General features: G+C 42.2%; 1 protein-coding gene across 17 annotated transcripts in view; it reads right to left on the reverse strand.

Moving 5' to 3' along the window:
- The window catches only part of mycbp2 (MYC binding protein 2), a 53681-nt gene that overhangs the window by 32765 nt on the left and 7507 nt on the right, over positions 1-13409 (reverse strand). For 15 of the 17 annotated variants that reach the window (XM_069532666.1, XM_069532665.1, XM_020100666.2 and 12 more), the window contains exons 3-19: positions 13158-13373; positions 11711-11864; positions 11261-11457; positions 9923-10165; positions 9468-9539; positions 9112-9208; positions 8946-9019; positions 7002-7140; positions 6718-6794; positions 4563-4767; positions 4279-4443; positions 3999-4157; positions 3668-3872; positions 3435-3580; positions 2633-2743; positions 2183-2287; positions 130-249 (exon numbers count right to left, since the gene is read on the reverse strand). In XM_069532666.1, the coding sequence (XP_069388767.1) occupies positions 130-249; positions 2183-2287; positions 2633-2743; positions 3435-3580; positions 3668-3872; positions 3999-4157; positions 4279-4443; positions 4563-4767; positions 6718-6794; positions 7002-7140; positions 8946-9019; positions 9112-9208; positions 9468-9539; positions 9923-10165; positions 11261-11457; positions 11711-11864; positions 13158-13373 (2485 nt within the window). The remainder of the gene's footprint in view (positions 1-129; positions 250-2182; positions 2288-2632; positions 2744-3434; positions 3581-3667; positions 3873-3998; positions 4158-4278; positions 4444-4562; positions 4768-6717; positions 6795-7001; positions 7141-8945; positions 9020-9111; positions 9209-9467; positions 9540-9922; positions 10166-11260; positions 11458-11710; positions 11865-13157; positions 13374-13409) is intronic. The other 2 variants (XM_020100670.2, XM_069532663.1) reach the window with 2 other exon arrangements.

The following is a 13409-nucleotide window of genomic DNA, read 5'->3' on the forward strand; positions in this document are numbered from 1 at the left end:
TTTCCCCACTTCCTTTACTTCAAGGTCAGATTACTCATGTTAAATGTTTCTTCATGTTAAATTTTCCTTCAGGAAATTTGCTGATAAAGGAAGTACCTCTCCTGAAGTAACAAGAGAAAGTGAACGAACCTGAGTGGTGAAAACCGCAGCTGACCTGTACAGCTCGTAGCTCGCAGTCAAACCTCACTGCCCCCGGGGGGTAGGTGGTGATTTTGCTGGCGTCTTTCTCTCCTCGCTCGCTGCTACCATCTACAAGGCAAACACTAAAGTCAGCAATTTTGAGGGGAGAGTGGTGTTTAGTAGCGACTTCAGACCGCTGAGGTTGATGTCTCTGCACAGTCCTGGAAAATGGGAGCTGGAGGGAAAAGAGGACTCAAAACAAAAAACAGAGCGAAAAAGGGAAGTGCATGCTGAAAAAGGAAGGAGGGAACAACACCTCTTTAACAGAAAGGCTTTTGGCTACCAGCCCTTTTAAAAATTGATCAATTATTTTGCGCAAATAACTTCTTATCTTTTAAACATTTCTCTGTAACTAATGAAGATGAGTAAATCTGGTTTACCTAGAGCCCTGTGTAAGAGGTCAAAGTTGTGGTGTGGGAGTGGCAGAAGTCGGAAAGAGACCCATGCATTACAGTAAACATAATGACTGTCAATACCTTTTTGGACCAGGAACCAGCTTACTGTGGCGTACCTCTGTAACTGAGGCCAGCCAGATGAGAAAACAACTTGTTTGCAATTCTTGAACTCTCCAATTAATGTGGAATAAATATTGACTGGCTCGTGGCCCAAAGTTTTACAGGAAAGGGGTTGAAAGTTTAGCTCATGGATACAACTGTCAATGTTGATGAGTACACAGACGTTCTTCAGGAACATCTGTATCATAGGTGGGGGGTTAAGAGCACCCATTCCTCTTCATAAGTAGAAAACCATGAAGAAGGACGCTCAGGGGAGGCACCACAAGTCATCAAGCCTTACAGCTGAGCATCAACCACAACGGAAGAAAAGTTATTCTGCAAAGTAGGACAGCCTCAGGTTTTTAACTGACATTAAGGAGGAAACCACTGCTGTTTGGAAAGAAAATACTCTTGTGGCAATCTTTGCTATTTAAAAACAAGCAATTTATCACGAACAATGAGTTTCTATTGATAAGGCTTTCAAATTGTACGTGTTCAGGGGGCAGTCAACAGGGGCAAGCTTTCATGTAAGCTAGTCACCAAACATCAGGCCCAACCACTGACATCCAGTGTCAGAGCAACCTGCGCCTCCTGTTAGCTTTTGTGTGGTGATAACTACTTTTGGAGTTTCTTGACCTTTCATATTTTACTAATTAATATTCGAACTTATGTCATTGGGTGTCCTCCATCCTGATCACTATAGAAGGTAAGAAAAATACACCTTCACAACAGAAGGAGGCTGAGAGTCAGTGGTCAAAACAAAATAAATAGGAATAAGGGATGACTCTGTACTGTCCTTTCTGCTCAATATTTAAATAATTACTGCAGCTACTATTACAATCATATTGGTTGAAATCTATTTCTCAGGAGAGTTTACACTTACTCTTACACTAACCTGAAGTTCAAGTGCCTGAAAACTTAATATTAGATCCACAGATGTTTGTGAGTCTGTGAGTTCTTAACATTTCCATGAAATACTACACATCTAAAGCATTTTTTTAAAGCTATCAACTCTGCTTACTTCCCACTGCGTCGTGTTTTTCAGCTTGTTATTTATCAAAGTTTTGCTCTCCCCTGTAGTCACGAAGTGACAAATCAGCTACTATGGGAGTGATGGCAAATCCAGTTAGACAAGGACGTTGGTTTATATTTAGGTCTGAACAACAGCAGTGGGCAGAGCAGACATCCTACTCTGAGGACTAAGGCTGTTAAACCAGAAAATTAATTAGTATAACAGCCCAAATCTTTATTTTAAATTCAAAAAAGGGAACCAGCCTTTTAAAAGAGGCTGTACTTTACCCTGGCCTAAAGGTTCAGCCATTTCTCCAATGTGAGTCACAGTGAGTCCCTCTTGCTAATAGGCTACTTTGTTTGTTACCATGAGACCTGGTGAAGACACAAGAGTCCTGCGTTCAGAGAGTGAGAGAGGAGGTGGGCGGGACAGCCAGATTGGGAGATGAGTCAAGTGGGTGTCTCTGCACCCGTTGAGTTAGTGAAGACCGTAGTACCTTTGTGCTTGTCCCGTTTATGCCTTAGTGCCTGAAGGGGTCTTATTCTGGCTAGGGCCTGCTCACGTTGGTTCATAAAAATGGGACCAGGAAAAACAAGGGGGCCTGGGGGAGAAAGAAACTTTCACATGCATGCACAATGCTCACAAATGGGAAAGAACACATGAAAAAATACTACACCACAACTATTCACACACACTGAAAAATTATAAAAAAGACACAAGCAAGGGGGAAGTCACCAAGGCACAACACCCAAGCTCACAGAGCCCCTGAAGGTTATCTGAAACTAAGCAGGATGGGTATAATGTTAGCTTCACTGTCTTCTCTAAGTCCCACTCCCCTGTGCCTATGTTGAATGGTCTACCCTAGAAACATCAACCTTTTAAAGCCATTAAAACCGCAAAGCCCTTCCCTAAACATAATCCCATTCCGTCTAGCCCTGACCCATACCTCTGCCCTCCTCCAGCCTGTGCCGGCGGTTGATCCTCTGTCGTTTCTCCTCCTGGCGGATCTGAATGTGTTCCTCAATGTTCACTCCTGGAGGGGGAGGGACAGGCACAGCTGAAAACACAAAAGGCCCCGGGTACAGGCAGCCCAGACAGGATGCAGGAGGACGAGGAGGAGGAGGCGGAAAGATGGAGCAGAGCAGAACAAAACAGGACACACATCAATGAAAGATGGAGCGAGGTGATGGAGAAGCAATGACTCTGCACAACACAACAACAAAATGAAGGCCAGGCAACGGCAGGTGCGCAAAAATACTACATCCAAGCAAATGCAACAGAAAGGGAGATATGTGCAGCATAAGCAGCAACCTGGCACAGCTCAGGACAGAGAGCTTACACACAACTCCTTCTCAATTATTTTGATCAATTATGTAGGATCACAGATAAAACAAACCACCAACAAATGTAATATCCACTAGAGTCAAACTGATGAGTTTTCTGTAAATTGTAAACATAAAACTCCTCTCAGCAAACTTTAGCTACATAACAAATATATCTGTGAAAGGCTAATATCTATTGATTTTATCAGTCGACTAATAAATCCATCGGGCTCCAATATCGACATCATGAATCTATGCCATGGGTACATGTAGGCCTATGAGATTCCAACATGCCTATGGCTTTCAGATTTTGTAGTTTTGAACAAAATGTAAGCAACATAAGTGGCGATACAGATGAGATGTAAATGTTCCATGAATGACAGAGAAAAAGCAGGGGAACATGAAGTCATTAGAAAGCTTTTTTACCTAGCAGCAGGTCCAGTGGAATCATCTCCTTCACAGCATCAAAGATGCCTCTCTGTCTTGCCTCCTGACCATCGAGCTCCCGGGCACAGGCCTTGCAGCAGCCGCAGGCTGAGCAGCCAGACTCTCCAGACCCACAGCCACAGATACTGGTTGATAAAGATGAGTAAAAAAAGATTTTAGCTTAACCTCAAGTCAGATGAACATTTTTTAATCTACTAAACGTGTCCTCTTACCCTCCTGGTACTCTGTCTGGCCGACCACTGCTGACACAGCTGGCCCCATAGCCAGTGCAGTCTCCGCATACTGTGCAGACCATGCATTGGTCCAACTTCCACTTGTGCATGCCTGGCTGGCACATCATACTCTTCTCCTCCTTCTCCTCTAGCTCATCCTCCAGGTCTTCATCCATGGCTGTGGCCATGCTCTCCACACCAAATGCTACACAGAGCATACACACCAAGAGGTAAGGTAAGTGAATGAGTGTACTACAGAGTGAATATACATATGTGTAAAATACAATATACTGTGTATTGTAATGTGTATTTGTTTTTTTCATTATCTCACCTTTCCCTGTCTGGCTCATAGCTCCAGTGTCTCTGCCACATTGGCCCTTGTTGTTCACACCAAATGTCCACACTTCACCGCTCTTGGTCAGGACACATGTATGGGCTTTTCCCATGGCAACCTGAGTTACAAAGTGACCTTTCAGGTCTGTCACCTGACCTGTAGAGCAGAAAGGGTGGGTTTCAAACACATATATATACAAATATTGACAAATACATTTTAATCTTAAAACAGTTTCCTCAGAAAAGCAAAGAATGTTCAAATGTCCCAGTCAACTTACAGGTACTGTCACTGTAAATGGCATCTTTGCCAAACATGTAGAGCTCTCCGTCCTTTGTGACAATGCTGCTGCTGCCATTGTTACACGCTGTATACACTGCCGTCTTGGTCTCTAGCTTGATCATCTTCTTGGGCTTGTACGGCTTGGGCTGTCTGCGACTTTTAGCTGCAGAGGAAAATAACAAACATCAACTATAAACCTTCAGCTGAGATGAGTTTGATTCTGTGTTTACTGAAAGTTGAGTCCACTGTTTAGTTTTTGTATGTAGTTTAAAGTTGTCTTACTGGACTCCCCATCCTCTCCCTTGCTGGCAGAGCCTGTGAAGAACACACTTCCGTCTTCGGCCACTAGCAGAGCATGAGAACCATCATGGCCGACTGAGAATTGAATGATCTTGGGAGACTTTGTAACAGGCAGTTCCACCCATTTTCCTGCTGACGGGCCACCCTGCTTTATACCCAGGCTCTGGTACTTTCCTGTGTAGTAGATCTGTGAAAAGACAATGAGGAAAGAAACAGTGAAAGAGAGGAAATTTAAATATCAGAGGCTGAGGAGAAGAGAATGTATTTTATATACTTGGGTGAGCAGACAACACTGGACAAATATAGGACGACATTTTGTAGAATATACCAACAGATTTTTTTTTATTGCAATGAATGAGGACACTGGATTGGTATATTCAGGTTTTAATTCTACCACAACTTTTTTTGGCTAGCATACTCAGCCTGCATGTGATGGGCTTTCATTGATTGTTTGAAAGATTGCTTGTTTTTCAGCCCTTACATGTAAAATACTTTGTGGCAAAGAGCATTGTCAACATCAACATCTGAAGTATAACCACACATTTTTCAACTCTCGGCCATTGACACTAATAACAGGGTCTCTTTCAGTGTGTGTGTGTGTGTGTGTGTGTGTGTGTGTGTGTGTGTGTGTGTGTGTGTGTGTGTGTGTGTGTGTGTTTGAGTGTGTGAGTGTGTGTGTGTGTGTGTGTGTGTGTGTGTGTGTGTGTGTGTGTGTCTGTGTCTGTGTGTGTGTGTGTGTGTGTGTGAGAGTGCCAATCGGGGCTGCAGCTTGTGATAGAGAGATTTGTCATCTGAACTGATAATTGTGAAAATGCATCATAGTTTTACTCAGAAAAGGAGTTGATGAGATAAAATGTGAAAAATAACTTATATGCATTGCTTATAAATAGAAAAACAATTTTCTTAATCTCTCTCTAATAACAGCTAATTGATACTATGATCTTTTATAATAAAGCACCGGGGCCTGTTTAATAACCAGGTTTTGGTAGCCATCTAATGAGGACCTGGGGTTTTTTAATGCGCTGCACACCGTCTGCAGACCCATTTGTATGTTTTAATCATTCAAACAGCAGAGGCAGCTTGGGATGACACATGTATAATGGCTGCTGCTGCTGCTGTTCGCAGGATCATTTTTATTACCCAAATCTTCTGACACAAAATACTGCATGCAGAGAGATCTGGAGCTCTTCTAATGTTTGTAAGTGGTATCACATGCCTGGCACAATGTCTAGCCCAAGTGATGAGTGACCTTTGTGCCAAGACACAGGTCAGCTGCTCCTATTTTTACCCAACCAGTCGCTCTGGGTTAGGGTAATCTGTAGATAAAGTGCTCTGTGAGATTAGGCCTCAACACAGACACAGAAATGTGCAATAGGCGACTACACTGGGCTGCTATCTACAAAAGAAGCATGCTGCACCACACCTAAAGCACAGAGACAGACAACCACACCCACCACACACCCCAACAACCTACATATTTAGCATTCTCTTCTCAGTGAGAAAAATGTGAAATACCTTCACCAATCTTCCCGACAATGATTGGGCCTGCTTTGCTTAATAATGAGGAATACAAAGATCCCAATAGTCAATAGAAACAGTTTAAGTAGTTAAAGCTACTACTGAGCTGGGGGAAATTACTCCTATTTAAGCAGGGATGTCACCCATAATCTCTGCACGACAGTTCAGTCTATAGCATAATGAACTCCCAACGAATACAGCTCCCTCAGTCTGTACTGTTTAAAGACCATTTAACTAAGAAAGCCATCAACTATTTAAAAAAAGAAAACATGTTTTATTGTTATGCTTTGTTAGAAATATAACTTTACTGATTACTTTATAACATTTCTTTACAAACCACTAAAGTGGAAGGTGTGTATAATGAATGTACGGTAAAATCTGACTACAGCCGACTATCTACAGATGCTCTGAACTAAGAGTTAATTTGTATAATGGGCTTCTGTAGGACAGTGTAGAAGGAAGAGACATAATTCATTCAGAGCTTTCCCCCAGGTTCACTCTCTAAATTTCCTGGCCAGTCATTAACAAGACAGAAGTTGTTAAGAGCTCAGCAGTTGAACTTGCTCCAACTTTCATTAAGCAGTTACGGCACACCACCAGAGAAGAGTTTTAGTCTCACCTTTCCTGAGGCAGTTTTCATCAGAGCAAACTCCCTGCCTGCTCCAAGCAGCGCTGCCTCTTCATCAAAGCCAGTGCCTGAGAGAACAACATACTATTTAGGTCCAAATACACAAGGAGACAAGGTTGCAAAGTACTTTTTTTATTCCTCTGGGTTTTGAGCAACTTCTGACAAATTTGCAACCATGAAAACACATACGGTATGAATTAGCACGTGTACGGACAACATATGGTAATCACTTCCCACAAGCTCGTTCAGATTATAGCACATTTAATATCACTTACTGATGATGTGCAGATCCTTCTCTAGGTCAAAGAGAGAGATGCCGCAGGCGTGCAGACATTTCCTTGCCAGCTTCAGCTGCAGTTCCTGCTGCAGGGCCGGGTCTAAGCTCATAGTATAGATCCGCACCACAAAACCATCCTGCAGGAGTCAGGGCCGAGAGGAGGAATCAACGTTAAGTGTCAAAATTCTACATTACATCACAGTGTGGCAGAAAAAGTTCATCTGATTGATGACAAACATATCTCTGCTTCAGCTGACTGAATGTCACAATCAAAACGAATAAACGAACAGTTCAGAATTATTTGTTTTATTTAATATATTGCTAAAAGTAAGAAGATCAACACCACTTAAATAGTAGCACAATAAATATTTAGTGTACTGCCATGAGGGCAACATTGACAAATATGTGTTCTTATAACACAGATGTGAAGGTAGCAAGAACGCTAATAAGCATATTTCTCTAAATGTCAAGCCATTTTCCAATATTTTGCTTAGAGGACATAGACATGACTGTTTTGGAAATCAAATCATTTTGTAACTGGTGCAATTGTGCATTTTGGTGCAGTAGGAAATTCGGCAAGTTGTGCTGGATGCTGTTTGGATTAACACATGGATTACAACCTTAATGGTTTAAGTCATGGATAGATTTATCAGCAGGGGGTCAATCTAAGTCATTTTTGTTATATTAGTAGTTAAAGCCTAAGCCATGTCATTTTTAATAGTATATCCATATATCTTGAAAACACTGTGGAGGACATCTACTCACACACTCAATGTAGGGCACATAACAAATGATACAACTGCAGGAGAGGCAGGTTAGTCATACTACAGGGGATGCGGATGAAAGGGGACATTTACAGGACAGTTAGAGTTTAGAAAGGACCACAACAGGAAAATAAGTGGGAGACAAAAGGGATTTAATAATAGGATGAGGGGTAGTGTGTGGGTGATCTGGTTTCTACTGTGTGGTAATGATGACAGGCTCTTCTATAGTGCTTTGACTCCCGCTGAGCAGAACACATGTGACACTCAAATCATTAAGTAAGTGCCTCTATCCTCTGGCCAGTACAACCCTTGACTATCCTCTCTACAGGATACCCTTCTGCTCATCATCCTCTTCCTCTCTTCCCCTGCATCTGCTCTTGCTGGCTGACCAGTAAAATCCCAGGCAGCATCTGAGGACCCCACCCCCTTGATGAAGCAGGAAGCTGCTGTCCAGGAGGGAGGCTAGTATGACGGCAAATATGTCTATTTCACATCTTCCCCCTCCCCCACCCACATTACATGCTGCTTATGCTGATGACTCCTGCTTGTGAGATTAAGCACTCTGGAGAAGGGCCGCATATGGTCCCACTGCCCTCTCTGCCACGCCCACTTATGCATTACTCATATATTCCCTCCTCATACAGGGCTGCACACAGCTGGTCATCAGCTGAGGGTCCCGTAAAGTGAGGCTGGGGCCTCTACAGCTGAGGGCGTGACAGAACAATTATTTAAACTAACAAAAGTTTTTGCACAGGATTAAGAAAAATTATTTTACCAGAGATTATTTGACTGCACTGATGCATATAAATTGATCACTTGGAAAATTTGTTGTTAATGCCTCGTTTGCACCAAAATTTGCAGGAGGGTTAACGCGTGATAAAAAGGCGATTGACTGTTTTCCCCTCACCTCGCTGTCTTGCCAAATTAGCGCGTTCACCTGGGTGTCACGTTTTCCTTACTGCTGCTCAGAGCCAATTCTACAGCATTTGACCTAGGAGTGAATGCTGATAACATCCATAGACCAGATGTGCGTGTGGGTTTTGTGACCAATGGAAAAGGGGCTTAAGTTAGTAGGACACCAGCTGACGTCACTATGTGACAGTTACTCTGTCAGGCCATAACTTAGCTACCGCGATGAAGCAAGTCAATGGTTTCTGTTATAATCAAGAGGAACTTACATCTTTGCATGCAGCGATCTGGTTGATGTACTCTCCATCTGTGAAGATGATGTTCTGTCCGTCTGAGTGTTGCCCTGCAGAGCGACACAAAAAGTATTTCAATATTTTGTTAGTTAATATGGTCAACCCCATGAGGTGTTTTTAAAAAAAAGTGTAGTCTCAGCACCTGGCATGGTGACAGTCCCCTCATGCTCCAAGGTTTCTGGGTTGATCTTGACGGCCGACATACTGTGGTTACTTGTGTCCCGATACAACAAGTATCCCTAAATAGACAACGCAGACATTACTACTAATCTGCAATCAGAAAGGATGATTCATAACATAGTATTTACTTATACTTGTGTAAGTCATAGCTTAGCTTATGTTCTAACTTGGACAGACTGTCGATAATGGTTAAGATGAGTGTGTATTCAAACAAGTTAGATTTTTTTAAAAAGGCTTACAGGTCTTGAGAATGTCACATCAGAAGTTTTCAACTGAAGTCTATGTGGGGAGCATCTTAATGAAAGCTCCACTACCTACCTGAGCAAAGCCAAGCCATGATCTCTTCTCCTTCCGATTCCTGATTCGCGATGTGGAGTTGTACACGTGGCCCTGTGAGGCATCAATCACACATGAGCGGACGACCACAAACACTTAAAAATCTTTAATTCAATGTTGGCAGATGAAACGCTAGAGTTTTATTTAAAAAATAAATAATGAACTTCTATTTTTATTATGGAATGCTGACTTCACCTAAATCTCTAATAGGCATATAATATACATACTGTTAGCTACTGATGTTGCACACATCAGACAGCGGTGTTAATAATTGAACTGTAATATGAAGAGGAGAGAATCTTTTCAACCCATAAAAGAACATTTGATCCTTAAGCTTATCTGAAAAAAATCTAAATTTATAAATTATAAATTTAACACCAAAGGTTTATGTAAATATAGTTTTACTGAACGAACATGCAGCTGTAAGGGTTACATACCCTGACAGTGCCACTGTATCCAGAGCCCACTTTGTACAGTCCATCTTTGCAGAGCAAGTACAGGAAGGAGCCGTCGGTCTGCAGAAGACAGCGCTCATCCTCGTCGATGGCCACCTCTTTCAGCACCCACTTGTTCATCAGGGCCGCGCGTTTGATGCCATTCCCAAACCAGTCTTGAATTTGGATCTTTCCCACCAGGACAGCCTGTACGCTTCTCTGTAGCGCATTTAGTATGGTGGGCACCTGGTAAGATTCAGGAAGAAAGGGAGGGTGATGAGTCTGTTTAATTGGGGGGGGTTATTTAAGAAGTAGAATCTGCACCAGGTGGAAACAGACATAGGGAGGTTTCCTGTTGCTGATTGAATGAAAATGTTTAAATAATAACTGGGACTATAGTAGGTGTTGATTAGCATTTTCTCACCATTCACACACACATTCAGTCACTACCTGAAAAGTGATGAACAAGGAGGGAAAAAAACACTAGGTCTATGTCTGTGGGGGATAAAATGTGTGAATAAAACTCCCTCTGGAACCCTAGGAATTGCAAGTAAAGGTGAGATATTTTCATGGTGAAACAGTACTGAAATAAATAGTTGATGTTTTAAGTTTCTCCCAACATTTTACAACAGCAATTTTCATATAAATCAGAAGCAAAGAGGAATAAACAAAGAAGAAAGAGGGAGAAGACAAACTAGAGATCCAAGCAAAAAGAAGACCAGCTAATTGGCGGAAGAATGCAGGCAGGGTAACATAATCAAACAGAAGAATCACAGAGGCTTGACATTTTCCTAAACTCAATTTGTACTGTCCAGACACTGCTCTGAGTCTCTCTCTGCACAAAGGAAATGCTTGGAGGAGCCAGAGGTTACTACATCCAGCCAAAAGCTTCTTTGGTGGTCTAACGCACTGCTACTAATCTGGCAGAAATACATGGATAGATAATAAAAAAGTTGAGATCTCTTGGTGGAGGGGTTTTAGAAAACATTATTTTTGCAAGCAACAGGATCATCTGGAATTCCCCTTCCAAAAAAGTGTTTGTTTAGGGTGAGACAGTCTGAACAGGTCATCAGTACAAAGATTAAATGATGACATCTGATTATGCAAAGTTATTTGTGCCGGTAAAGCCTCATATCACAAAATGCACTGACTGACTCTTCTATTTTATTACCTCTGCTAAGGAGGTTTTGTTTTCATTATCCGTCCCCAGGGTTACTAAAAAACTACTTGACCGGTTACCATGAAATGTTGTAAAGGGGTGGGGCATAACATGGCAAGATAGTGAGTTGCAAAAAAACCAATACAATAGTGCTGTCTAATTGATTTAAGCTGGTGAATTACCTGTATTGTCTGACAGGCGTGGCTGCCGTTGTTGGTGAGGATGGCAGACACGGCCTGCAAGATTTTACCAGTGTCTCCCCAGGCCACCACCAGACTGAAGAGGCAGGCGCAGGACAGGGCAGTGATGGCCTGTCCTGTGGGGTCATTGGGCCCTGTGCTCCGGACTGTGGTCTCCAACAAAAGCTGGAAAAGAGACTCTGAGAAAGCAACCAAGGTGGAGGAGAGGTTAGAGATTTGTGGGGAGAAAAAAAGGAAAATCTGTATGTGATTCTGGCTGAAGTAAAAACTGGAAAAATAATTAAATGCGGACCAATGAGCCATTACATCAAACTATGGCCAAAGAAAAGATCTGATTTTAAGCTTTGCAATCAAGATTGTTGCAGTGCGATTGGATTAAATTGTACATATGCACCTCATTAAACTCCTTTGTTAACTCATTTTCAGCCTTACCTAGCACATCAGGAGGCTCAGTCTGGAAACCCTCAGGCTGTTGTCCCTGTAGCATGTCCAACAAAGCTTGCAGGCTACGCAGGCACAGTGAGGGGTGAGAGAACCGGGTCTCTTTTATCAGTTCAAATACCCCACACAGGCCAATGCCAATGATCTGCAGAAAGAAACAGGAAAAAAAACAGATTGCTATGAGCTAATGAACTCCATGCTAACATTCCCCAGCCAATGTCGAGGTAGACTAGCTGTGATAGAACTTTATGGAGCAAATGAAGACTAAACATGCTGACCTTGTGCACAGGCTTAGATGTATGGATGGACTATAATGAAACAGAACTGATTAACAGAAGCTTGGAGAGGATGTTTTCTTTTAAATGCCTGATCTCATCATGCTACACTAAAGCAACCTCCATTTATCAAGGGGTGGGCAGTGCAGTTACTACCACTGACTTCAGCATCCACCATTAACATCGTGTACAAAGACAGACCCACTTGAGTGTGTGGAGAGGGGGGGTAGTCAAAGCAGTTTGGCCTAGAAAAGGATGCCGTTCCCTCTCTCTCTCAGTATGCCTTGTTATTGAATCAAATAATGATCCAATGTTCCCTCCAGTCTCAGTGAAGAACTTGTTTTGTAACAGCAAAAAGAAAGCTTAGCATGAGCGTGTAATTAATCTAAAAGAAATAACACAGAGTAAATAAACATAGAACATAAGAGACATATCACAATAATGCATTTAAATATATAGTAGATTAATGGATAAGTTAATAGACAATTTACATGTTTAAAACACATTAATTTTATAGTATGGAACAGACCAAATAACACTGAAGAGGCTGTTTGTTTGACAAACACAAGATCCTAAACATATAGGTAGATATGTAATTAAGCAGGAATTAAAATGAAATCCCCTTAAATATGTTCTAATCAGCAGCTGTTTTAATTTGTCTTTAATTTAGGAGGATAAAAGTGATACAGACTTCCTTGTTCACTACGATGACCTAAGTCTTTCTCAGAATTGACCTGATAACCAAAATGTACAGATGGCAGACAATGCAACATACAAATCTCTAAACAGACATGTACATTATTCAAAAACTGGGCTGTCATTCCCCTGCTGCAGATCAAAAGAAAAGATAATTACAGATCCAGTTTTTAAATTTTGTTCCCACATTTAAAAGATGGTTAACAAAAAAATAAAAAGACTCTGCCCTGATCCAGAGGTAGGAAAATAAAGCAGCAGGTGCTGAGCAGATGACAGAGTTGGGGGAAATAGTGCAGGTGTTGATGTAATAGGAGTTTCAGACCTCAGGTAAAGTGTAAATTATCACAACATACAAAATGATGAGCCCTACATACAAACCACAGGGGAAAGAGCACAAGCTGCCTCTCACCTTGAAACCAAGCGCTGCTACCACCATGTAAGCAGACAATACTACCCTGAGCTCATACCTTTGGCAGCTTGATGGCTGGCTCTCGATACTCCTCTTCCTCCTCGCTGTCTGAATCGCCGCTCTGCACCGAGCTCCTGGAGGCCAAAGCGAGGGAGGCCTCTCTCTGCTGCCAGTCCAGCACACAGTGCCGCACATTGCAGTAGACATTGAATGCAGATGGGTTGCTGTGCAGCTTGATGTCCGGCACACAGAGGGCTCCATCTATGCTCTCGGCCTGTGGAGAGAGAAAAAGTGGAGGTAGTCAGCAAGG

The sequence above is a fragment of the Paralichthys olivaceus genome, chromosome 10 (assembly GCF_024713975.1).
Source record: "Paralichthys olivaceus isolate ysfri-2021 chromosome 10, ASM2471397v2, whole genome shotgun sequence".
Lineage (NCBI taxonomy): Eukaryota > Metazoa > Chordata > Actinopteri > Pleuronectiformes > Paralichthyidae > Paralichthys > Paralichthys olivaceus.